Source organism: Ovis aries, chromosome X (genome assembly GCF_016772045.2).
Source record: "Ovis aries strain OAR_USU_Benz2616 breed Rambouillet chromosome X, ARS-UI_Ramb_v3.0, whole genome shotgun sequence".
Classification (NCBI taxonomy): domain Eukaryota; kingdom Metazoa; phylum Chordata; class Mammalia; order Artiodactyla; family Bovidae; genus Ovis; species Ovis aries.
Genome location: NC_056080.1, coordinates 30,707,772 through 30,733,562, shown reverse-complemented (window position 1 = coordinate 30,733,562; position 25,791 = coordinate 30,707,772). Strand labels below are relative to the sequence as shown.

Sequence of the window (25,791 nt, the reverse complement as noted above, 5' to 3'; positions counted from 1 at the left end):
CATGAAGCATTAGTAGCCAACAGTCGCAACTGGAGGGTGGATGTCCAGGCCAGGAAATGTGTCCCTTATAGACAGTAAGCGAACGTAGTAATCCATTCAGCCTCTGTCTTTCAACATGGCCTTTTCAGTGCTACTTTCTCTTACACATGCAGTAATTCTTTAGAGGTGATGAAAATTGTGTTTATGAAAAATCCACCCTCCCCCCTGTGCAACCTACCACCTAGGGATTGGGTTGGCCAAAACGTTTGTCCTTCCCACACGTGCCCCCCTCCCCCCTTCCATTTAGATGTTACGAAAAAACCTAAACTTTTTGGTTAACCTAATATTTACTGAGGTTGGTAACAATAGAGAAGAGTTCACAGAAATGTCTGAGAAAGTGATGATTATCAGTAAAGAAAATGGCTTTGTAAGCAACCTTGGCTTTATAGGTACATAATCTTTAAGTGTCTGTGTTGATCAGATATTTGTGACCATTGAGGATCCTAGGTATTTAGACACAGTCATTGATAATGTCAATAATTTTTTGTGGCCATGACTCTCACCTTAGCATGCATCGGAATCACCTAGAGAGTTGATGGAAACCCAGATTGGTGAAGGCTTTCCCCAGAGTTTCTGGTTGAGGAGATCTGGAGCTGAGTTAAAGATCTGCATCACCAGTTCCCAGGTGATTGCGGTGCTGCTATTCCAGGGATACTGTGAGAGCCATCATTCCATAGGAGAACCATGGTCTACACGTATAAATACATATATTGTTTATTGTTAGTAATTCTCCAATTATAAGCAATAAACATATCATTTGTTATTTCTTTTGAATCTCAGAACATCCAGAACATTTAAAAATGAATACAGGCACATGGCCTCCTGTGAGAGTGATTGATGGTTAGGGAGGGAGCAGAGTTTCCCTCTAAAACCTTGAAGTGAATAATGGCCTACTCTTTCCAAATCTGTCTCGTACAAAACATTCACTGTTATTTATTCCAATGTTCTTGTTGGTATTTTAATGGCACTCATACAAGTTTTGAGTTGCTTCAGATGACTTAGAATTCAACTTGCCTTCGCACTCTTAATACTTTAAGATATTTAGTCACAGAATATTCACTTTGTTTAAATGTTATCATGTTACCAATGATAACAATTAAATTTTAAAATACTCCTTATAATTTTCTGCCAAACATACTGATGATAAGCAAGTACTTTACAGAATTGCTGAAATTGAGGCCATTAGGAATAGCTGAGGCCATTCAACATTTTAAAATTAAAACCTGCTTGCTCAATGTGAATAGCTGATCACTTATTCAGGGATTACTGCATTTTCTAATTTAGCTCATCAACCCACTGAGGCTCTGTGTTCATGATGGGAGGGTGTATGTTTGTGTGTAGAAATGGAAATGGATATGGGGTGAAACTGGAAGAAATTAGGATATAGTCTTAACTGCAGTAATTAGGGAAGAGGGTTTCCCCCCCCTCCAAAGGTGATGCATAATCACTCTATTAAATGCCTATGAAAGAGTTTATGGTTTTGGTATAGGGTGAGTGGTATATGTGATGAAAATTATGGGCAAAATATAATAGAAACAAATGTGTGAAAGTATGCTTTAACATTAAGTTAGCAATATTTAAAATAGGCCCTCCCCTTTATTCTGAAATCTTGGGGGGTTAGGGGATGAAAATAAAGGAAATTTTGCATTGAAAGTAATTTGATTAATGCTTAATATAAAATTGAAATAGCTGTGTATAAACCCACTCAAATCAAGTATACATTAAATAATTGAGTTAACCAAATTAGGCAGAATAAGGGCACATTGATTTTCAATGTTTTTGAAAATTGGTCCACATATCACTGTTATGTTTTTGTTTGTAAACTTCAATATTTATTAAATTTCCACAGTGTGTTCAGCCCTAAAATGTCAAACTCTCTTAACCAGAATGAGGCTAGAGAATTCTAGCACTAAGATAGATTTCTTCTCCTTTTAAAGAATTGATTTTTATGGTGAAGTTTTTCTTTCCTTCATAAAGTTAAGAGCCTGCTGATCCTATTTCAAAATACAGTTATTTTTAGAACACTTGTTCCCTGGGATTCCACATTATTATAGACTCAGTGGGCTCATTTGGAGCTTTTCCCTATCAAATATTCAAATTGTATCATCATGATCTTAACATGGCATTAAGCTATTTAGCAGAGAAAATGAAGTCAATTTATCAGCAATATATGCTCAAGTGTAGTAAGTAAATAGAAACTAAAGTAAATGACAGGTAAGCCATATATGGGCTTCCCTGGCGGCTCAGACAGTAAAAGATCCACCTGTGATACAGGAGATCTGGGTTCAATTCCTGGGTTGGGAAGATCCCCTTGAGAAGGGAATGACTACCCCCTCTAGTATTTTTGCTTGGAGAATTCCGTGGACAGAGGAGCCTGGTGGACTGATGTCCATGTGGTTGCAAAGAATAGCATACAACTGAGCAACTAACACTTTCACTGTCACTTTCAAGCCGGTATATTGATGTGTTTTTTGAAGCAAACTATCAGTGAGTTTCATCTTGTTTACTTATTTTCCTACTCAGAAAGCCTACTAACCCAGTTTGGAGTCTTTACAAGGCTGTGAACCTAAATCTTATTCAGTTCAGTTCAGTTCAGTCGCTCAGTCGTGTCCGACTCTTTGCGACCCCATGAACCGCAGCAGGCCAGGCCTCCCTGTCCATCACCAACTCCTGGAGTTCACTCAGACTCGCGTCCATCGAGTCAGCGATGCCATCCAGCCATCTCATCCTCTGTCATCCCCTTAAATCTTATTAGGTCTCATTAAATAACACCCGCAGAATTGCTCCATGGTTTCCGGCCTTCATCTACCCAAGGACCAAGCGTAGGCCACATGAAACAATGTTTCACCTCCTTCCTCCAGTGCTTGTTAGCCATTGCCCTCCAATATTTCAAGCAAGGAAAGGCTAAAGTCACAAAAGAATGGTTCGTTGTTTTCCACTTACACAAACCCCATACTACTTACACAAACCCCATACTACAAGAGTTATCCAATACAATGGTGACTTTTGTACATCCAATAAAGCATAAAATTAGAAGAAATATAAGGTAAACAAATGAGCAGAAGTTTGACTTACACAGTGAATAAAATATTACCTTTGGAGCCACACTGACATTTTGTTATAAAGGTTAAAGGAAGACATTTCTAAGGTTGTCTCAGTGTAAAAATTGCCTGAAGGTTGGGGTAGAGTGTCCTGTGCAAGATGGGTCTTAAAGAAATCTGACACACTTTGACTTTCCAAAAAATCTTGAAGTTTTAGTGAAAAAGATTTTTTCATTAAGATCTTAAACCCTCTTTTCAGCTGAAATAGTATTCTTTAGATAATCAATACAGCATCATGCCCACAGATTTTCAAGGATACTAAATCATATTTTTTTTTCTTTTGACCACACTATACGACATTTTGGGGTCTTAGTTCCCTGGTCAGGGATTGAACCTATAACCCCCTGTGGTGGACACACGCAGTCCGTACCACTGGACCACCAGGGAAGTCCCCACACTCCCTTTTTGCAAAATGAAAAAGAAATCTATTACTATTAGAATATGGTGTCTTCGTTGAATGTTAATCAAATATTTTAAAGGGTAGATTTGGCCCATGGCTTAATTTTTTAAAAAAAAAAAATAACATTTGAGTCCATTGATTAGACAGCTTGACACTTAGACACATTTGTGTCTGTAGTAGTTTATTCATCATTCACATGTACTTAAATGGACATTATCATGATAGTGGTTGTCATAACAGAACATAACAGGATATGAATTTAGTTCCTACCCAAAGATGTGATCAGAAAAATCAGAGCAATATCTTGAAAGTAAACTCCTCAAAGTATGATGAAATTAAAAATGAAGAACAAAGTAAACTCTTGACTCCACTTCATTAGCCAGATCTTTCACACACACACATATATATTGAGGTAAAAATAATAACCACTAATATATCTGGAGGGAAAATATTGCTTAGAAGTAAATACATAAGACTTTCTTTTCAGCCTAGGAATATGATGAAATAAAGATGAACCATTATCAAAAATTTACCAATCTAATTTTTAAACATGCTGTCACATAGCTTTTAATGAAGAAAATTCATATTATGTTCATTTCTTTTGACCTGAAGTAGTGCAATCTTTTATTCTTGTGTTATTCCATTCATAAGAAAGGCATTTTGGAAAGACTTAAAACATTAAATTCAGGAGCTACAATAATCTGAAAGTAAAAAAATAATTATAGAAGGGCATTTTACAATCATTTTCTGCCCTCTTCCATTTGTTTTTTATCTCAGCCCTTAGAAATTTTATATTCATCTCTGATTCAGTTCTGTTTTAGAACTTCTAAGCCAACAACAATATATTGAATGAAAAATCAGATCTGCAAAATCCATTTTATTTCGGTAGTGAGTATCTTTAATTTTATTTAAAATAAATGTGTCCAGTATAAAGTAAACTGGGTGTAGTATATTGCACTGGTGATTCACAACCGTAGATTCCTCTATTAATTATTATTCACACATGCAGAGGTACCCTAATTTGTTTTAATGGGAAAAAAAGAATCTCTTGGGAACTACTATATACAATACCATATGTTGTCCTCCATCTTCTTGGTCAAAAATGCTGCATTTTGTAGCTATGGATACATTTTGGCTTGGGATTTGTTTCTTTATAAGCCTTTATAATAACAGTCATCATTTAAATGAAATTGCATTCATTAGAGTTAAGCTGTGGAATCATAGGAACTTGGTCTATTTTGTGCACTGCTTGATGTCTAGTGCCTGGAACATTCCCTGGCATTTAATGGCTGCTTAATAATATTTTTTGAATGAGTGAATAAACATCCACAAAAGCACAGGGCAAAATACTTTTTTCCTTTAACAATTGTTTTACAGATAACCTGCTCCCATTTGCCACCATCCAATCCTGCTTCTAGCAACTGTTACTTCATGCCTGAATCTTCCAGACATTCCATGTTAATTCTTTCTCCTTTCTGAAATGGCCACCAGCTTGCACTCACTCCTAAACTTGAGATTTTCCAATTGAACCTGCCTTCTTAGTACTTTTCAACCCCTGTGACACAGCTTCTCATAACATGATTACATGGTTTTTAATAACCCACTAAATTGTTTCTCTGTGCTGACGATTATGAGTTCATTGAGAGTTCCATCTTCCCAGTGCATAGTAGATATATGTGTGTGTGTGTGCTCAATTGTGTCCAACTCTTTGCAATCCCACGGACTGTAGGCTGCCAGATTCCTCTTTCCATGGAATTTTCCAGACAAGAATACTGGAATGGGTTGCCATTTCCTACTCCAGGGAATCTTCCCAACCCAGGGATTAAACCTGAATGTCCTGCATCTCCTGCAATGGCAGGTGGATTTTGTACCACGGTGCCACCTGGGAAGCCACAGATATATGCATAGTAGATATAAAAGAAGTGTTTTCAAGTGAGTAGTAATTAAAATCTAACAAAAAGGATTCTTGAGACTATGCCATTCCCCTTGGCTAAAACCTTCATTACTGCACTGCAAAAGTCAACTCATTCAAACCCATCACAGTCTTTCTTTATTTGGCTCTGCTGGGTCTTAGTTGGAGCAGTCAGTATCTTTAATTTTCTTTGTGGCATGTGGAATCTTGCGTTGTGGAATGTGAACTCTTAGTTGCAGCATGTGGGATCTAGTTCCCTGACCAGGGATCAAACCCAAGCCCCCTGCATTGGGAGCACAGAGTCATAGCCACTGGACCACCAGGAAAGTCCCCCCACCACAATCTTGCTCAAAGAAAACCCTGTGATTTTTCTTCCACAACTGCCCTGTAGTTTCATGCTTCAACTTACTACAGACTATTTGCACCTCTCCAAACACATTAAGGTTTCCTACCACTTGCCGTTTATCCCAGCTCTGAACAAATAGCTTTCCTCCTCCCACCATTCTGCTTCTTCCTTTATGTTTCGTATACCTATATCCCAATGTCTAGTTCAGGGAGCCCTTATAAAGCTACACGGTAGAGGGGTGAGGAAAGACAGGTTTTCCCCGGGGTAATATTAGAAGTTGGCCTGAAAGACTCAACTCCCCAAGAAATGATCTTAGTCTGTGGCTTTCTCATGGTTGAATGTATGACCCTATGCTTTATAGAGTCCCCCTGATTTAGACCAAATAGGGCTCATGTGACTTGGCATACCCTGTGTTATGGGCCACAGTGCTGAATTGGTTGCAGATGGAGTAAAAGAAGGAGAAATAGACCCAACCTTCTCGTTCATCTTTATAACAGCTTTGGTGTGTCCATGTTACACTCCCCTTTCTATACAAGAGGAAATGCATGAGACGTATTTGTCAGTGAACTTTTTCTTTCCTTGAAAAACCCAAAAAATGAGAGAGGGAAGAGAGAGAGAGTTGGAGAAAGAAACAGATCATCCATAATCTCCCCTTCAGCATCTGTAATCTCAATCCCTACAAGTGCCTCTTTGGGTCAAGTAGAAGGTACTTCTTGCATCATAGAGGTCTCCAGCCCTGGGCCAGAGTTCACCACTTTGGTGATGGGGTCCAGGTTGGATTTCAGCCCCCTGGTCTCCTTGGCTTGGCCACTGTATAACTCCAAATGGAGACCCTGGTTTGTAGCTTATCTTTTCCTGTATCAGTAGTTTTAAAGCTTTAATTCAGTCTTGCCAACATACCCTGCAGAAGCCTACATCACCACCAAAAGGACATATTTTCCTTAAATATTAATTGATTTCTCCCCTTTCCCCCACTTGCTTCATTTTTATGAGTACTCCCCTTGATTGGTGCCAAAAACTTGAGCGTTACATTCTTGCTCAGAGCATTAGAGAACCTTCAGAAATTAGCATATGCTCCACCATAAAATGAATTAATCGAGCCAGAGATTCTAGATATGGAATCTGAAGGATATAAGCAGGTTTCTCTTCTTTCACTTAGGAACTTGGCCTCAGCTTTCTATAGGAAACGGTGTTGATAAAGCAGTTTGAGAATAGCTGTTGATCTGAAGCCTTCGTGTCTAATTCTCTTGAGTGTTCATTATTTAATAAAAATGTATTGAGGGATTGCCATGAACTAGGGACAGGCATGCCCTGGTGAAAAATAAACATAGAATTGCCTTAATGAAAGTTAGGGTCTTATGAAGGGAGAGACCATGAATTAATAAATAGGCAAATAAATACGTACTTACCAATTGCCATCAATGCCTAGAAGGAAGTAGAGTTCTGAGACTGAGAAAAATCGGGATGGGGGACCTGTCTTTAGATAGGGTGACCAGGGGTGGGCTGTCTTTCAAGGTCACAGGAACTAAAATCTGAAATAGCTGAATAGAAGCCAGCTAGGCAGAGGGCAATGGCACCCCACTCCAGTACTCTTGCCTGGAAAATCCCAGGAATGGAGCCTGGTAGACTGCAGTTCATGGGGTCCCTAAGAGTAGGACATGACCAAGCGACTTCACTTTCACTTTTCACTTTCATTCATTGAAGAAGAAAATGGCAACCCACTCCAGTGTTCTTGCCTGGAGAATCCCAGGGACGGGGGAGCCTGGTGGGCTGCCATCTGTGGGGTCACACAGAGTCGGACACGACTGAAGTGACTTAGCAGCAGCAGGCAGAAGGCAGAGCTTCCCGGGTGGTTCAGTGGTAATGAATCTGCCTGCAGTGCAGAAGACCCGGGTTCAGTCCTTGGGTTGGGAAGATCCCCTGAAGGAGGGCATGGTAACCCAGTCTAGCATTCTTACCTGGAGAATCCCATGGACAGAGATGCCTGGTGGGCTACAGTCCATGGGGTCACAAAGAGTCAGACGCAACTGAAGAAACTGAGCACACACAGGCATGCAGGCCGAGAGCAAATGGAAAACTCCCGGCTGAGGGAAGAGAATTCATGAAGGGTGTAAGTCAAGAATAAGCTTGGTGAGTTCTATGGATGCCGTAGCATCTTTTAAGTTATTGTGAAAAGTGTCAAATTCTCAGATCCACCGTGAACATAATGAATTAACAATGCCAGAGTGGGAGCCTGCAATCCCTGTGTTAACAAGCCTGCCATGTGATTATGATGCTTGCTGTTGTTTGAGAAGCTCTACCTTAGACAGATGTTTTAAGCTGTGAAGGGGAAGGGGAGAACAAGACAGCACCTCTATGCCAGGACAATGCAAGTGGTAAATGTGGGCACAGATCAGGAGCAGTTTCAGCTGGCAGAAATGTTGGCAAATTAAACAAACCTGTTCAATGTAAAACTTAATCTAAAATAACACCTGCATTTGAATATCAATGTCCTCATGGATGATGTTTTTGATGGCTTATGGATTATTACTTATTTTTAAATAAGTAAATAGATTTCATTCACTGCCGTGTTGCTTGATGTTTTGTCACGTATAACTAAAATTGTCAGACAGAAAGTGTTGGCATTCCTTCTGTTTCCTTAGCAGCCGAAGAATGTGGCCTGCTTCAATGATTTATTTATACTCATTAGAGACCTTTTTATTTTAATTGTGCATATTTTGCATTTAGCCTCTGTAAAGCACTCACGAACTACCTTTTTTGTTTGTTTTAATTGTGTCATTAGAAAGCTATGGAAAGCTTGAAATGTTTTTGTTTGGTTTTGATTTGTTTGCTTCATTTTTCTATTAGAAAGAAATAATTAGCATCCAGAGTCAGGATTATAGGAACTAGTTTCTGAGGAAATTAACTCAAATGTATACCACTTGTTCTTATAGGCAGAAGTCTTCCCTTTGTGATCAATTCCATTCTGTTCCTCATTTCCAGTTAATATTTGTGAGGGCAAAATGAACATGCATAAAAAAGAAAGAAGACAGACACTGTTAGTGTGGTTAAGCTATAATTCAACCTTTGAGAGTATTGGAGTTATGTTTCATAGTGAAGCCATGTCCTGAAAGATGAAGAATTATGATGGCTGCAAATGAAGAAATGTTTTTTTTAAAAAAGAATTTCATGTTTGGGTGCACACTCTTTTCCAGTAATACAAAGAGAAACTAGAGATCATTTTTCAGAAAAACATGATGATTCTTTATGGGCAAAAAATGGAGCAGTTATTTGCCATGAGTTTGGAAGGGTGGTGACTCTGGGGGGAAACCATAGTTAAAATATAACTGATAATTGCTTGGGAAATAAAAGCACCAGATTTTTAATCCCTACAAACTTCATATTGTTTCCCTAAAATTGTTTTTTTTTTTTAATTTAACTACCTCAAGTAATCCTGATTATGCTACATCTAGGTCGTTAGTTCTGAGTCTGTTTCATTCTTTATGTCTTTATTCACTTTGCTCATCCAAAGTGATCATGTCCAAATATGAACATGTACAAGAATTGCCCTGAAAATGGAAAGCAAGGAAGACAATGAAAAAAAAAAAACAGCATAATGCTTTGCCCTTGGGCTGCCACAATAAAAATTGATGCTGGAATGCAATGCAGTTGAATCTCTATTAAAAAGAATACATATTTCAATGGCATACTTTACTGTCAAGAATGTCTCTACCAGAGGTAAAAGTGATCCTAATGGCAGAGGGAAGTCTCCTTCAGTCTGCAGACTAGCCCCTGTGTCTCAGCTCGACACAGTCCCTTCATATGTGGCAGAACTTAAAGAAAGGGTGGTATGTCTCAGTTTTGTTGGAGATCAATGGGATAGCTAGTGGTGTCAGTAATGAGAATTCACATCAGCAGTCTCTTGCCAAAGCAAAAAAGTATGTCATGCCCGAAGTCCAAGGGTAAAAGGAGGTTGGGCAACTGGATGAAGTTAGTCTATGTAGCTGTTGTTGGGTCGCTCAGTTGTATCTGTCTCTTTGTGACCCCCATGGACTGCAGCATGCCAGGCTTCCCTGTTTTTCACCAGCTCCCAGAGTTTGCTCAAACTCCTGTCCATTGAGTCGGTGATGCCGTCCAACCATCTCATCTTCTGTCGCCCCCTTCTCCTCCTGCCTTCAATCTTTACCAGTATTGAGGTCTTTTCCAATGAGTTGGCTCTTCACATCAGGTCACCAAAGTCTATGTGAAAGTGAAAGTCGCTCAGTCGTGTCCAACTCTTTGCGACTACATGGACTATACAGTCCATGGAATTCTCCAGGCCGGAATACTGGAGTTGGTAGCCTTTCCCTTCTCCAGGGGATCTTCCCAACCCAGGGATCGAACCCAGGTCTCTTGCATTGCAGGTAGATTCTTTAGTAGCTGAGCCACAAGGGAAGCCCAAGAATATTGGAGTGGGTAGCCTATCCTTTCTTCAGCAGATCTTCCCAACTCAGGAATAGAACCGGGTTCTGTTGCATTGCAGGAGGATTGTTTACCAACTGAGCTATTAGGGAAGCCCTATCTAGTGTTTTTTGGGTTTTTTTTTTTGGAAGAAATAGAATGGTGGCTTTTATTCTCAGGTAGTGGAGAGGGGAACACAGTATGCTCCTGCCTCAAGAACTGTGTCCCTAAGGCAGGTGTTCACAGTCAGGAGCAGTCAGGAGTCGGTGATGAGGAAACAAAGGTGATAGGATCTTGATTTCTTCCTCTTACATCATTTCAAAGACAGTCATAAACTGGCATCAGTAACCCAGTAACTGCATCTGGCAGTCTGGTGGCTCTGAGGCCTTCCTTCTGACATGTAACTGCAAGGTGAATGCTGTTGTAAAGGTAAACATCATATAGAGGATATATTTAGCATAGAGTCAAGTGAAGTGTAGCTCCTGAAGAGTTAGGGGGCAGAAAAGCAAACTTGGTTACAGACATTCAGAATCAGGAGCAGTTAAAGTAAAATAAACTAGGAATGTTCAGGCCTGCTCACTGTTCATCTTCTTTGCTCTCGGAGAAGTGAAAAAGAAAAACTCACTCCTCTTTTTTCCTTTTCACTCCAACAATTCCCCCATCAGTTTATTATTCCCTCCTAACAATGGAGGCAGAGAAGGCAATGGCACCCCACTCCAGTACTCCTGCCTGGAAAATCCCATGGGCAGAGGAGCCTGGTAGGCCACAGTCCATGGGGTTGCTAAGAGTAGGACATGACAGAGTGACTTCACTTTCACTTTTCACTTTCATGCATTGGAGAAGAAAATGGCAACCCACTCCAGTGTTCTTGCCTGGAGAAACCCAGGGACAGGGAAGCCTGGTGGGCTGCTGTCTATGGGGTCAGAGTTGGACACGACTGAAGCAACTTAGCAGTAGCAGCGGCAGCAACAATGAAGGAAAGGAAATATGTAATTCTTGTCTGGCTGAGGACAAAGTTCAGTTTTGCTCCGTTTGAAAATCACCAGCTGTTCAGCCCAGGGACCATCTGTCTCTTACTTCAAATTTTCCTCGAGACATGAACTCCAAGAAATCTTTACTGGGGTGATAAGGGACAGATGGTCAGTCTTCTGTAACTTCTTTAATGCTGACATAGGACTCATAGACCCTACCTAGTTGGGGTCATGGAGCTCTCACCCTGTTCTATTAAGGGGCCCCAGGGTGACTTTTGTGGTTATTCCCGCTGGATCTCTTTGGAGGAGTGGCTGTAATCTCTTTGGGGGCATGGGTTTTCTTTGCACATCATCTTTATCTTGATGTGAATCTCTGTCATCTGATAAAGGTCTTGTCCAGGTTGGAGATAGTCCTTTGAATTATGTCTTTTTCAGTATGTATAATCCTCTGGTTGCAGGTCACAAGGCATCTTAGGTAACTGGGGCCTATAATCCTGCATTCTCAGTTTCCTCTAGGTTCACCTTGGGGAGTGGTTGGAGTGGCTATAGTCGAATGAAGGCCAGGTGGCAGGCGTTCCCCTTTCTCAGGGCCTGCTGACTCACACTGAAGGGCTGCAATCGCTTATTCCATGTCTCAGGTCTTCTTTCCTTCTTGGTCATGAATGACCATTATCCCCCTGGAATTTAGCCTCCAGGTCCTGCTTTGGAGTCATTTATAAATGATTCACCGCCACCTCCTCCTTCTCCCACCTACCACAACTACTGCTCTCTACTCTCTACCCCACCCAGCTTCGTGTCAGAGGCGCCATCAGGCACCACCAACTTTGCACACTGGGCCGGATTTGCCGCCGCCCGCAGAGCCCCTCTAGTGTATTTTTAATTAAAGACAACCTCTGCAGAGAAGGTGAGAATTTGCTGCTTAGTGGTACTTGTTAGGATGGGTCCAACCACATTCCCCCCAGGTATTTTAAGAGGCTCCAGGCCTTTCTACTTCTGGGCAAAGCAGGATATGGTCCTTGGCTCTTTAGGTTCCAGTGGTGGCTATTCACTCCCATCAGGATGGTAAACCCATCCGGAAATGCAGAAGCTGCAAAACACAGCTGGGCTGTACCTACCCCTAACTCTGGGTAACTGGGCTCCACAAGGCCTTCCCTAAGCCACATGTTGGAGCCTCAGCATCAGGACCAAAGACCTGGATCTAGAGGCCGTGATTTCCATTTCCCTCCCCCCGCCAGCTACTAAACCAGCATGAAGAGTCCTGGGGCTTGTGCTAACAGTCTTTTCAGGCTATTTCTTAGGGCTTTTGGTTCACAAACAGTTTGTTCAGTAAGGTTTCATTGTAGAGAGAAAGACAGCTAGCCCCTACTTTGCTTCTTAAATAGTATTTTTGATGAAAATTTCTCTACCCAGTGTATGTAGCCCTAGAATGATATTTCATTGTCAGATCATTCTATTCTTGAATTCCTGGTGAGATAGGACCTCTATGAAGCAGTAGGTTAAGATTTCAGGAATTAAGGGAAGTGTTTCATTCTCAGGAGTATCATTAATATATAAAGAGAACAGCGTGTGTATGTGTATATATTTAACTGTGATATTTATATCATGTTATAATTTATAAACTCTTAAATGGAATTATAATTAATTATATAAAAATAAATTATATAAGAAATTATATAATTTCTGTAATATAATTAAATAGAATTATAAATTCTAATTCTAGCATTTCAGTTTCCTCTCCTTCTTGCCTGCTTATGCATTTCATCTAACTGTCACCTTTCTTGGATGATCTTGACTTCCGCCATTAAGCCCTCTACTTTCTCTCCATCTACAAGCCTCATCTTGCTTCACTTCCCTCCAAATCCCCTTTAGTTGCATTTTGCAGTCACATTCCTGTTAAAATTTAAACTCTAATATCCCTAAGCATTTGTGCTGCAACCACCTGACAAAACCCCAAACCTGGATCAATTGTTTCTTCCACATTTGCCTGGAATGCTGTTGGAGAAAGAGAAAATTGGGCAGATGGGTTGCACTAAAAAGTTGTTGTCTTCTGCCTCAAGCGAGCCCTCAACACTGTCTGGCAACCTCCCTACATGTCTTTGTTCACCTCCCTCTCATATTCTCTCGCACAACTAATTCCAATGTTTCCACTTACCCTTCACTCATGTTTTCATTCAATGAATGTTCATTGCACACTGATTATATACCAGGTCAGTTGCTTCCTACTTCACAGAAGAAATAGAGGTCCCCAAAGTCAAAGTACCTCAACTTACCTTTCCATTGCTCCAAATTGACCTTCTATGCCTTCCAGAATAGTCCATAACTATTAAGCCATTTAAAAAATTGCTCCCTCAAAAATGTTCCCTAGTTAGAAGACAATGCCTTTGTTTTGTTGCAAAGTGGTTGTCGACTGAGCTGCTAAATCTACATTTGAACAAATCTTTACGTAAGGATAAGCAAAGTTCTGACAAGCAATTAAATGTCATAAAAAAGAAAAATCTTGGCATATCAAACTTATATATCATTCTAAATCAGTATGTTTATATCTATAATCAGACAGCATTTAATGAAGTGAAAATTATGCCTGCATGAAACTAGACACAATAAAATTAGACTTGGTTTGCTCTTTCATGGCAAGCATATTCCAGATGTTTAAATGTTTCAAAGAAAACCCAGAATATAATGGCTTCCTTGAATGTTTTCTCAGTTACTGCTTTCAAACTAGAATAAGATCTAATGAAATTCTGGTGGTACTTAAATAGCACATCATATTGTTCAGGGTAGACTGTACATTTTTGGGTGTTTTGTGTTTAGTGTTTAATAATGTAAACATTAATGTCTATGTATATTAATATCAGCAATATTAAAAGTGCTAATATTTGAAATACAATCAAATTCTGTTATTTAAATGAATTGTACCTGTATTCACTCTTTAAAAAAAAAAAACTATTTATTTGGCAGTGTCGAGTCTTAGTTGGGTCATGTGGGATCTTTTGTTGCAGTGCGTGAACTCTCAAGTTATGGCCCAGGGCATGCAGGCTCATTAGTTGTGGTGCACGGGCTTAGGGATAGAACCTGTGTCCTCCGCATTGCATGGTGGAGTCTTAACCACTGGGCCATCAGGGAAGTCCTCTGTGTTCACTCTATGCATAACATGTCCTGTGACTCAGTGTTTCAGGGGCCATGCTTCTTGTTATGTACATGTCTAGGCATTGACAGCTAACATCAGTGAGCCATCCTCAGGTGGTATGGAGCTGCCACTAGAAGCCAGGTCACATGTTAAGGTGAAGACTGACTTCAACACGCTCATGCCTTCTTTTTCTCGTCTTCTTTTCTACCATCATCTGTCTCCTTTCCTCCATTGTCATGTGCTCAGCACCCTCACCATGACTTCTAGCTGGCTAAAGTTCATCATTCTGATCAAGCCTACCATGATTATCTTCCCAAAGTGAACCTTTGCACCAAATTACCTCTTTAGCAACAAACGTCCCCCTAATCAAAGCTTCCATTTATCTTAACAAAGACTTAGGCATTCATACTAAACAGAACATATGGCTTTTTCCCTTTAATAATAATAGTAGTAGCAGTAGCAGTGGTAGTAAAGTCATAGTAGTCAACATTTAAAATAGATGCTCTCTATTCCAATTCAGTTAGGACCTGGAGTTCAACAGTTAATTGAAAAAGTCAGTAGAAATTTTATTTTGTGTGAAATTGTCACTAATATTTTAATGCTGTGTGAAGGATTTTTACTTCGAGTGTAGGTTCTCTGATTAGGGTTTCCCATGAATTACACTGATACTACAGACTTTTTGATTTCTGGTACAGGTTTCCTTACTGCAGACAGAATCCACTGGGAAACATGGGAAGAATTCTGAGTACTTTAGAATCCTTCTAAACTTTTCATATGGGTTTCCTAATCTCTTACAGTTGCCTAGTTGACACCCAATTCAGTAATACTTCTTTTTCTTTTTTAAAGCAACTTTCCAGAATATTTAAACTTATTGTTTATAGGAATAATAACTTACTTTCTTTTTAGGATTCTAGTTCTTTGGTTTAGGAAATCTTTCATGAAATTATGTAAATGCAATGCTAATTGGCAAAAGCAGGTTTGAGAATATACACACATTGACAAGTCAACTAATGAGAGCTGAACACCATGCTTATGACACATACTTCTTAACATTTTACTTAGTGACTGTTAGAGGCCCCAGTCAGTATGTTTCTCAGACAATGAAGACTCTGGCTAATCTGATGAGTTTTAAATGGAGATCAGTTAAGGGAACTTCTGCTACAATTGGTAGATACAAGCAGAAGAAAACGAAAACAGAAGCCACGATCCCATGACTCTGTGTGTGTGTGTGTGTGTGTGTGTGTGTGTGTGTGTGTGTGTGTGTGTGGGGGGACAGGGGTTTTGGGGAGAGAAGGAAAGTAGAGGGGAAAGGAGAGAGTATGTTGTGATTAATTATGAGTATTGAAACTTATTTTTTAAAATCTCCATCGTCCTCCAGAATACTAATACAGGATTAAAAACCTGTGTCCACAGCAGGGGAAAGAGAGAGGGGGATGAATTGGGAAAGTAGCATTGACATATATACACTACCATGCGTAAAGTAGCTAGTGGGAAGCTGCTATACAGCGCAGGGAGCTCAGCTCAGCACTCCGTGATGACCTGGAGGAGTGGGATGTGGGGATGCGAGGGAGGCTCAGGAAGGAGGGGATATATGTATACTTATAGCTGATTCACGTTGTTCTACAGCAGAAACTAACACAACATTTTAAAGCAATTGTCTTTCAATTAAAAGAAAATCTGTGTTCAGGACTTTGAGGGGAAAAGTGAGAATCAAAATACGCTAATAAGAGACCGTTGGCCATGTACATCATGGAATCCAAGGGGAAATGAAATCTAGATATGACTGAAGTGAGATGGATGCTGAACTAGTGAAGGTAGTGATGAGTGTATGGGGTTAATCTGCACGGTTGTCAGATTCTGCCTGGCTCTCCTGCCATCTCTGCAATGATTCCTCTTTATGATTCCCACTCAAGTGATATTTACTTGTGGTTACTAGAAATGCATGTTATTATCCAGAAGACAATGGCTCCATTTTTATTAACATTGTCTTTGTCCAGGTTTCCCCACTGACATTTAAGAAATCTGATTTCTAACCCTTCTATTATGCCAAGCAAAGTGATTATGAATCATTTCTTTTTAGAGATATGAATTCACATTTATGGAGTTTAACCGCCTCTCTCCATGGGCATTTATTGTGATTCTTTTATGTATATATTTATGAGAAAATAGAATAATATTTACTATCAATTCCTATAACAACTTTCTTCGTTTCAGAATGATTCCTAGATATTCTACTGATGTGAAATTAAATAAAGATGAAAATATCAGATATAATTTTTATATCTACATGGTCCGACAGGTTTCTGTCCATTTTTCTTTGTATTTTTTTATATATAATTCACATACCATAAAATTCATAGTTTTAAACTGTGTGATTCAGTGGTGTATAGTATATTCACAAAGTCATGCCACCATTACCATCTAACTCCAGAATGTTTTTGTCATTCCCAGAAGGAACCCCATGATTCTTTAATATATTTTTAATGGCCACTTTTCAAAAACTATAAGTTCAACAGAGTGATGTGTCAAAATATCATATTATCTATGAACTATGAGAATCCCAGGGACAGAGGAGCCTAGTGGGCTGCTCTCTATGGGGTTGCACAGAGTCAGACATGACTGAAGCAACTTAGCAGCAGCAGCAGCAGGCTCCATACAATGCCACATTTTAGTGATGAGATAGTCACTTGGATTTGGATAATCCCATTCTTATTTAGAATGTACACACGGTTTTCTTCCATTTGGAGTCAGAAGGAACTGGAAGGTTATAGATGAAGTCCGTGTAAACACTGCTTTTACCAACATTCAGTTCAGTGCAGTCACTCAGTCATGTCCGACTCTTTGCAACCCCATGAACCACAGCACGCCAGGCCTCCCTGTCCATCACCAACTCAGAGTCTATTCAAACTCATGTCCATTGAGTCAGTGATGCCATCCAACCATCTCATCCTCTGTTATCCCCTTCTCCTCCTGCCCTCAATCAGGGTCTTTTCAAATGAGTCAACTCTTCGCATGAGGTGGCCAAAGTACTGGAGTTTCAGCTTCAACATCAGTCCTTCCAATTAATACCCAGGACTGATCTCCTTTAGGATGGACTGGTTGGATCTCCTTGCAGTCCAAGGGACTCTCAAGAGTCTTCTTCAACACCACAGTTGAAAAGCATCAATTTTTCAGTGCTGAGCTTTCTTTATAGTCCAACTCTCACATCCATACATGACCGCTGGAAAAACGATATCCTTGACTCGACAGACCTTTGTTGACAAATAAATGTCTCTGCTTTTTAATATGCTATCTAGGTTGGTCATAACTTTCCTTCCAAGGAGTAAGCATCTTTTAATTTCATGGCTGCAATCACCATCTGCAGAGATTTTGGAGGCCCCAAAAATAAACTCAGCCACTGTTCCCACTGTTTCCCCATCTATTTGCCATGAAGTGATAGGACTGGATGCCATGATCTTCGTTTTCTGAATGTTGAGCTTTAAGCCAACTTTTTCACTCTCCTCTTTCACTTTCATCAAGAGGCTCTTTAGTTCTTCTTCACTTTCTGCCATAAGGGTGGTATCATCTGCATATCTGTGGTTATTGGGATTTCTCCCGGCAATCTTGATTCCAACTTGTGCTTCATCCAGCCCAGCGTTTCTCATGATGTATTCTGCATATAAGTTAAATAAGTAGGGTGACAATATACAGCCTTGATGTACTCCTTTTCTTATTTGGAACCAGTCTGTTGTTCCACGTCCAGTTCTAACTGTTGCTTCCTTACCTGTATACAGGTTTCTCAAGAGGCAGGTTAGGTGGTCTGGTATTCCCAACTCTTTCAGAATTTTCCACAGCTTATTGTGATCCACACAGTCAAAGGCTTTGGCATAGTCAATAAAGCAGAAATAGATGCTTTTCTGGAACTCTCTTGCTTTTTTGATGATCCAGCGGATGTTGGCAATTTGATCTCTGGTTCCTCTGCCTTTTCTAAATCCAGCTTGAACATCTGGAAGTTCATGGTTCACGTATTGCTGAAGCCTGGCTTGGAGAATTTTGAGCATTACTTTACTAGCATGTGAGATGAGTGCAACTGTGCAGTAGTTTGAGCATTCTTTGGCATTGCCTTTCTTTGGGATTGGAATGAAAACTGACCTTTTCCAGTCCTGTAGCCACTGCTGAGTTTTCCAAATTTGCTGGCATATTGAGTGCAGCACTTTCACAGCATCATCTTTCAGGATTTGAAATAGCTCAACTGGAATTCCATCACCTCCACTAGCTTTGTTTGTAGTGACGCTTCCTAAGGCCCACTTGACTTCACATTCCAGGATGTCTGGCTCTAGGTGAGTGATCACAGCATTGTCATTATCTGGGTCATGAAGATCTTTTTTGTACAGTTCTTCTGTGTATTCTTGCCATCTCTTCTTAATATCTTCTGCTTCTGTTAGGTCCATACCATTTCTGTCCTTTATCAAACCCATCTTTGCATGAAATGTTCCCTTGGTATCTCTAATTTTCTTGAAGAGATCTAGTCTTTCCCATTCTATTGTTTTCCTCTATTTCTTTGCATTGATCACCGAGGAAGGCTTTCTTATCTCTCCTTGCTATTCTTTGGAACTCTGCATTCAAATGGGTGTATCGTTCCTTTTCTCTTTTGCTTTTCACTTCTCTTCTTTTCACAGCTATTTGTAAGGCCTCCTCAGACAGCCATTTTTCTTTTTTCCATTTCTTTTTCTTGGGGATGATCTTGATTCCTGTCTCCTGTACAATGTCACGAACCTCTGTCCATAGTTCATCAGGCACTCCTATCAGATCTAGTCCTTTAAATCTGTTTCTCACTTCCACTGTATAATCATAAGGGATTTGATTTAGGTCATACCTGAATGGTCTCGTGGTTTTCCCTACCTTTTTTCAATTTAAGTCTGAATCTGGCAATAAAGAATTCATGATCTGAGCCACAGTCAGCTCATGGTCTTGTGTTTGCTGACTGTATAGAGCTTCTCCATCTTTGGCTGCAAAGAACATAATCAATCTGATTTTGGTGTTGACCATCTGGTAATGTCCATGTGTAGAGTCTTCTCTTGTGTTGTTGGAAGAGGGTGTTTGCTATGACCAGTGCGTTCTCCTGGCAAAACTCTATTAGCCTTTGCCTGCTTCATTCTGTACTCCATGGCCAAATTTGCCTGTTACTCCAAGTGTTTCTTGACTTCCTACTTTTGCATTCCAGTCCCCTATGATGAGAAGGACATCTTTTTTGGGTGTTAGTTCTAAAAGGTCTTGTAGGTCTTCAGAAAACTGTTCAACTTCAGCTTCTTCAGCATTACTGGTTGGGACATAGACTTGGATTACCGTGTTATTGAATGGTTTGCCTTGGAAATGAACAGAGATCATTCTGTCATTTTTGAGACTGCATCCAAGTACTGCATTTCAGACTGTTATGTTGACTATGATGGCTACCCCATTTCTTCTAAGGGATTCCTGCCCGCCGTAGTAGATATAATGGTCATCTGAGTTAAATTCATCCATTCCAGTACATCTTAGTTTGCTGATTCCTAGAATGTCGATGTTCACTCTTGCCATCTCCTGTTGGACCACTTCCAATTTGCCTTGATTCATGGACCTAACATTCCAGGTTCCAATGCAATATTGCTCTTTACAGCATCAGACCTTGCTTCTGTCACCAGTCACATCCACACCTGGGTGGTGTTTTTGCTTTGGTTCCATCCCTTCATTCTTTCTGGAGTTATTTCTCTATTGATCTCCAGTAGCATATTGAACCAGAAAATTAACACCTGCACAGATCAAGCAAATCATAGTAGCACATATAGCCAAGTAAGTGATGCTGTCCTTGTGCACAGAGATTTCATTACACAAACTGTTCTCCTAAGTGAGGGAATTTGTCCCTTAGAAATTGCTCGTTAGAACATTGGGACCTCATGCATCACGTTAAAGATCCGTAAATGTCCTCTCAATGGAGAAGAGAATATGTATAATCATATCAACCCAGTATCTGCATAGGCTGCTTCTGCTCAACAGATTGTCATGATGCCATTGTCATGATGCATAGCATCATGGAATCCTGCTCCGGTGCTCCAGAGACAGCTGAGTAGCCTCATGGGAGCCTTCTTCAGTCATTGCTGCAAGGACTAAGATACTAGGAGATCAGGAACTCAGGCTTAGGATTTGACAAAATACCCTCATCTCTAATTGAAACGATTTATTTATGCAGTTGGTACAAAGTATGCATGTAATATTTCATGACTGAGTACATCTTTTACTGTTAAAAAAAAAAAAAAAAGCACCCACTTTTGGTTGTGAGATGAGTAGAATTCAGAATCTAGCAGCATTGTATTCTTCCCGTTACTTTGCCAATGCAGAATTTCTTCAGAAAGGGATCTAATATGGTTGTTAAGCATGTGCACTCTAGAGGCAGACAAATCTGACTATGTATCCCAGGTTCTTCAGTTTTGACCCATGGAGCCTCAGGCAAAGTTTAACCTCTGTGATTTTTTTTCTTGTGTGTAAAATGATAATTCTCCAACTACCCAACCTCATAGGGTTATTGTGTAGGAATAAAATCAGGTGATGTTTGGACAGAGCTCCTCACAGAATTAGGCACATAACAAGTACTCAGTAGACATTTGTTGAGTTGTTTAGTCACTAAGTCATTTCCAATTCTTTGCGACCCCGTGGACTGTAGCCCATCAGGCTCCTCTGTCAATGGGATTCTCTAGGCAAGAATACTGCAGTGAGTTGCCATTCCCTTCTCCAAACATTAGTTAGCCATCCATTAACGAATGTCCACTGTTATAATACCACTAGAAAAGGGCAAATGTTACTAACATCCCAAACAGAATACAACACCATGTAGTTTCCATGTGTCTGTTTTCGTTTTTGTTTTGCTTTAAATAGTCTCATCTTCCATTTTGCCCTTGATTATTTCATACAGGCACTTCGAGGAGAAATTGCACCTCTCAAAGAGAATGTAAGCCACGTCAATGACCTTGCTCGCCAACTCACCACTTTGGGCATTCAGCTGTCACCGTATAATCTCAGCACTCTGGAAGACCTGAACACTAGATGGAAGCTTCTGCAGGTAGGCACATTATAAACATTGCAGTTTCTTCTCTCAATAAGACAAGATACAAATAAAGCTTGTTTGTAAGGAACAATGCAAGTAATTTTTTCATATGATACTCATGATAGTTTGTGAGTGTATGATATTTTATATTATTTAATAATTTCTTATTTCATTTTTTCAAGCATATTGATATTAATTTTTAAATGGCTTGAAGTTAGACTTTGCTATATCTTGCAATTAACATGGAAGATAATACTGAATCATGCTTTAAGAACTAAATTACTGGCATGCCATTACTTTGTACTATCATAACTTGGATTCTTAAAATGGCTTTCCTTTTGGAATCCTAATTTAAAACAAAAGTTAATGGTAGGACACATTCTAAATCTTTTAAAGAAAGGATATCCTACCACAAACCGACTCATGGAAGTTTTTCATAGTAAATAAAGGGAATGTAAGTGTGCTCAAGGTCATGCTTACTGGCTATGGGACCTTTGGCAAATTAACTTTTCTGTGTCTCAGTGTTTTATCTGAAGAAAATGGGAACGTTAAATGTTCCTAAAATATTGGTCTTTTGTTAGGATGAGTAAGTCAAAATACATGAGATGTGCTTAGTACAGTATTAGCTACATAGTAAAAAAACACTGTGAATTCTAGTTCTTGGTGTTACTGCAGTTATAATTGTTATTATTATAGCATACAGGTTTTGGAATCAGACTTACTTTAAGTCACTTGACCTCTTTGCTCATCCATTTCCTCATCTCCAGCATACTTGCTGTAAAATTGAAGGGGCTAATTGTTGTAGAGTTATTGGTACAGTACCTGGCTCATAGTAAGAACTCAGACAATGGAATGGTGAAAGAGGTGTATCCACACTTTCCCTTCATGAAGGCTACCACTAAACCCCCACCCCTTCAACTGGTTTGATTATAGAATTAAAGAATTGTTTCTTCTCTTTTTCTGGTTTCATAAGATGCACAAAGTATGCTCCTGGGGACAGAGAGGAAAGAGGAAACTGGGTTTAAAAATATTTGCTTTCAGTGTTTTAGTAAGGAAAAAAAAAAAGATAAACCAGATTACTTTTCCTATGTGCAGTCCATTTAGCAGTGTGATTGAAAGTCCTGTTGAAGAATTGTTAGATCTTTAATAAAAACAGGGCCTCTCGAGATCTCATATAATTTAATTTTTGTTGTGATGATAGTCTTGAAATATGTGTATGATAGATTGTTATAACTGGCATTGATTAAAGCCAGACAAGATAGTTAAGAGATTACATGCATTTCTATGTCTATTTGCTCCATAGTGGTTACATACTATTAAAATCTTATCAGTTTCATCCTTAGTATATTTTTTTCATTTTAAATATAAATAACAAAAATAATAAATGTCCAAGGAAAACCAATGGTCGCATTTGTTCCTTTCAAGCACTCTTGAACCATTATCTTAACATTACTTTTAGAGAGCTAAATGCCACATTTGCTTTCAGAATGTGATATAAATTTGTGAAAATGGCATGTAATTTTACAAATGAGATAAAAATATTATGACTGATAGGAAAAGAAAGTTTAAAAAATCAGTGTGAGTGATCCATCATAGTTGTACTATTTATTTAAATATAAAATATGAGAAAAGAGTAACAGTTTGATTTTATCCATTCTTTAAAATGAATAAGGGACTTGGTTATAAATCTAGGAATGTACATAAAGAAGATAGGGTGTTGTAGTAAAAAAAACTGTAGGAGTGAATGATAGAACACCTAACTGCAAACTGAAGCTCAGCTATTATTTGACCATAGTATCTTGGGAAAGCCATTTGACCCCTCAAAGCTTCTATTTCCACATTTGTAAAAGTAGATAATGCATTTTGTCTTAGGTCACAGTATGTTCAGTCCTGATTCTGTATGTGCATATCTGGGGGAGATTCACATATGTTGGAATTTAGTTTAGAATCAGTGAATTTGCTTCCTCTTCATAATACAAATGTGACTGACTGGAATTATATTCCTCCATCAGTATAATTCTAGCTTTAAAAACCCTCATCCCCAAACACCCTTATAGAGAGCCTTCTCATAGTAAATGGTTCAGTTTTTGGTATATGCTCTTATTGTGACACATTCTACATGTTGTTATTTTTCAGTGTGACCTTAAGAGCAGACTTAGGTGTTTTTTTAGCAGAAAGATGATAAATTCAAGGTTTTGAGTTGCACATAGCTGAGTCAACTTGATTCCATTCTTTTCTCTGACCAGAAGCTAACCACTCTGCTATATTATAAATGTTCTTGTTCAGAAAATGAACAAAGCAAGAAATGAGGTTCACATCAAACAACTCTATCCCCATTACTGGAAGAGCAACTCATACAACCTATCGAGAACATTGTTCATTTAGAAGAATGTGTGGGAGACTAAAGGATTACCCAGCTTCTGTGGAGGGGAGTGTAAGCCCACCATTATTGTGACATCACATTAATTCATTCACTTGCAGTGCTGTGTCAGTCAACTAAAATCATAATAAAAGTGAGAGTTCATCTTTGCTTCTGGATTTGCTAAGACAAAGAAAAAGCAAGAATGGAGAATTGGGGTAGTGGGAGGGTAGATATAAGTCTAAGAAAAAGAGTCTTACATTTGAGCAAATAGTGTAAATGAAGAAGGAGAATGACCAGGCTATAGGTACTTGATATCAGAATATCCTGGGTTTGCCTTTGGGGTGGTTGGGAAGGCTGTACTGCGTCTTCTTGCTGTGTGCAGGCTTTTCTCTAGTTGCAGCAAATGGGGGCTACTCTCTAGTTGTGGTGTTCAGACTTCTTATTGCGGTGGCTTCTCTTGTGGAGCACAGTCTCTGGGATGCAAAAAAGTGAAAGTCAGTCAGTCGTGTCCAACTCTTTGTGACCCCATGGACTGTAGCCTGCCAGGCGTCTCTGTCCATGGAATTCTCCAGGCCAGAATACTGGAGTGGGTAGCCATTCCCTTCTCCAGGAGATCTTCCCAACCCAGGGATCAATGCCAGGTCTCCCACATTGCAGGCATTTTCTTTACTGTCTGAGCCACCACGAAAGCCCAGTGATTCAGTAATTGTGGCACACAGGCTCACTCATTGTGGTTTAGTTGCTCTGCAGCATGTGGAATCTTCTGGGACCAGGGATCGAACCCATATCCCTTGCATTGGCAGACGGATTCTTATAGAACTACCTGGGAAATCTGTCCTGGGTTTCTTATATGGGCCATTAATTTTTACTTTAAAGAAAAGTCATGCTGGTTTTCTAGCTGTATATAATATCTCTCAAAATGTTCAGTTCAGTTCAGTCGCTCAGTCATGTCCGAATCAAAATGTTAGAAACAGATAAACCATATACATCTGAACATCAACAGCAGGATAAGACCCAGTCACAGAATATCTGTACATAGAAATAGAATGTATAGGGAGTTCTGGATTTATATTGAATCCACAAATAGAAGTATAAAGCCGTTGCTTTGCCCATTTGAAACTCTGTGGGAATAAAATCCTGTTTTCTCCCTTAGAGTGGGCACGTTGGTGTGGATGTTTCTATAATACCATTGGACGATGTGTTTTTGGCAAAGGAAACCGTTATTCCTTGTAATAGCAAAAAGTTTTCATGTACATTGTTTCACTTAATCCTCAAAACGTAATGATTATGTATTGTGATTACATAATATCATTGTGTCCTTGTACAAGTAAGGAAATTGAGACTTAGAGATGATAAGTGACACATTTACAGTCACACAGCTTTTAAGCGGCAATCACAATCTAAATCAGATCTGAGCAGCAACTCCCTACTCTTTTTGTTGCCTTGTCTCACAGTGGACTTAACAAAGTCATACTTTAGAGCTCTTTTGGGCAACACAATATTTCACTTTCTTTTGCATGCTTCCCCTCTTTTTTAAATGATCCTCAGGGATATTAACTTTGAAAGCTTCCTTTGCAAACCAATGGATTAATGAGCCCCAGTTCAGTATACCCCTTAAAATCACACCTGTCATTTCAAATATAAAATTATAAAGCATTATATTTCTCATTGTCTTTAGAACTCAGCAATTGTACTAAAAGCAACCAAAAGTGAATTTAATGAGTTAGCCTTTAAAGTGGAACCAGTGTTAATATCTGATCCAGGAGAAATGAGTATTAAAACCAAATGGGAAGAAAATTAAACTGATGATAAACCCTTCTAATTTTGAAGCAGTGCGCATACTTTTAGTGCTGAAGTTGTGCTCTTTAGTCACCAAACACAAGTACTATAGGGAATATTCTATATGAAAGTACGAGAGGGAATATTCTATAAGAAAGTACTACTAGGGAACATTCTACCCATTTCTCACCCTCATGAGTAAACCCATGAATGACAACAGAAGCTGAAAATACACTTTAATAGAAAGAGTAAATGCTTTGTTGACTGTAGGATGTATG

At 39.3% G+C, this 25,791-nt stretch overlaps 1 protein-coding gene across 16 annotated transcripts in view; it reads left to right on the top strand.

Moving 5' to 3' along the window:
* The window catches only part of DMD (dystrophin), a 2,668,835-nt gene that overhangs the window by 2,298,321 nt on the left and 344,723 nt on the right, over nucleotides 1-25,791 (top strand). For all 16 annotated transcript variants that reach the window (XM_060407875.1, XM_060407877.1, XM_060407874.1 and 13 more), the window contains one exon: nucleotides 21,241-21,387. In XM_060407875.1, coding sequence (XP_060263858.1) covers nucleotides 21,241-21,387 — 147 coding nt within the window. The remainder of the gene's footprint in view (nucleotides 1-21,240; nucleotides 21,388-25,791) is intronic.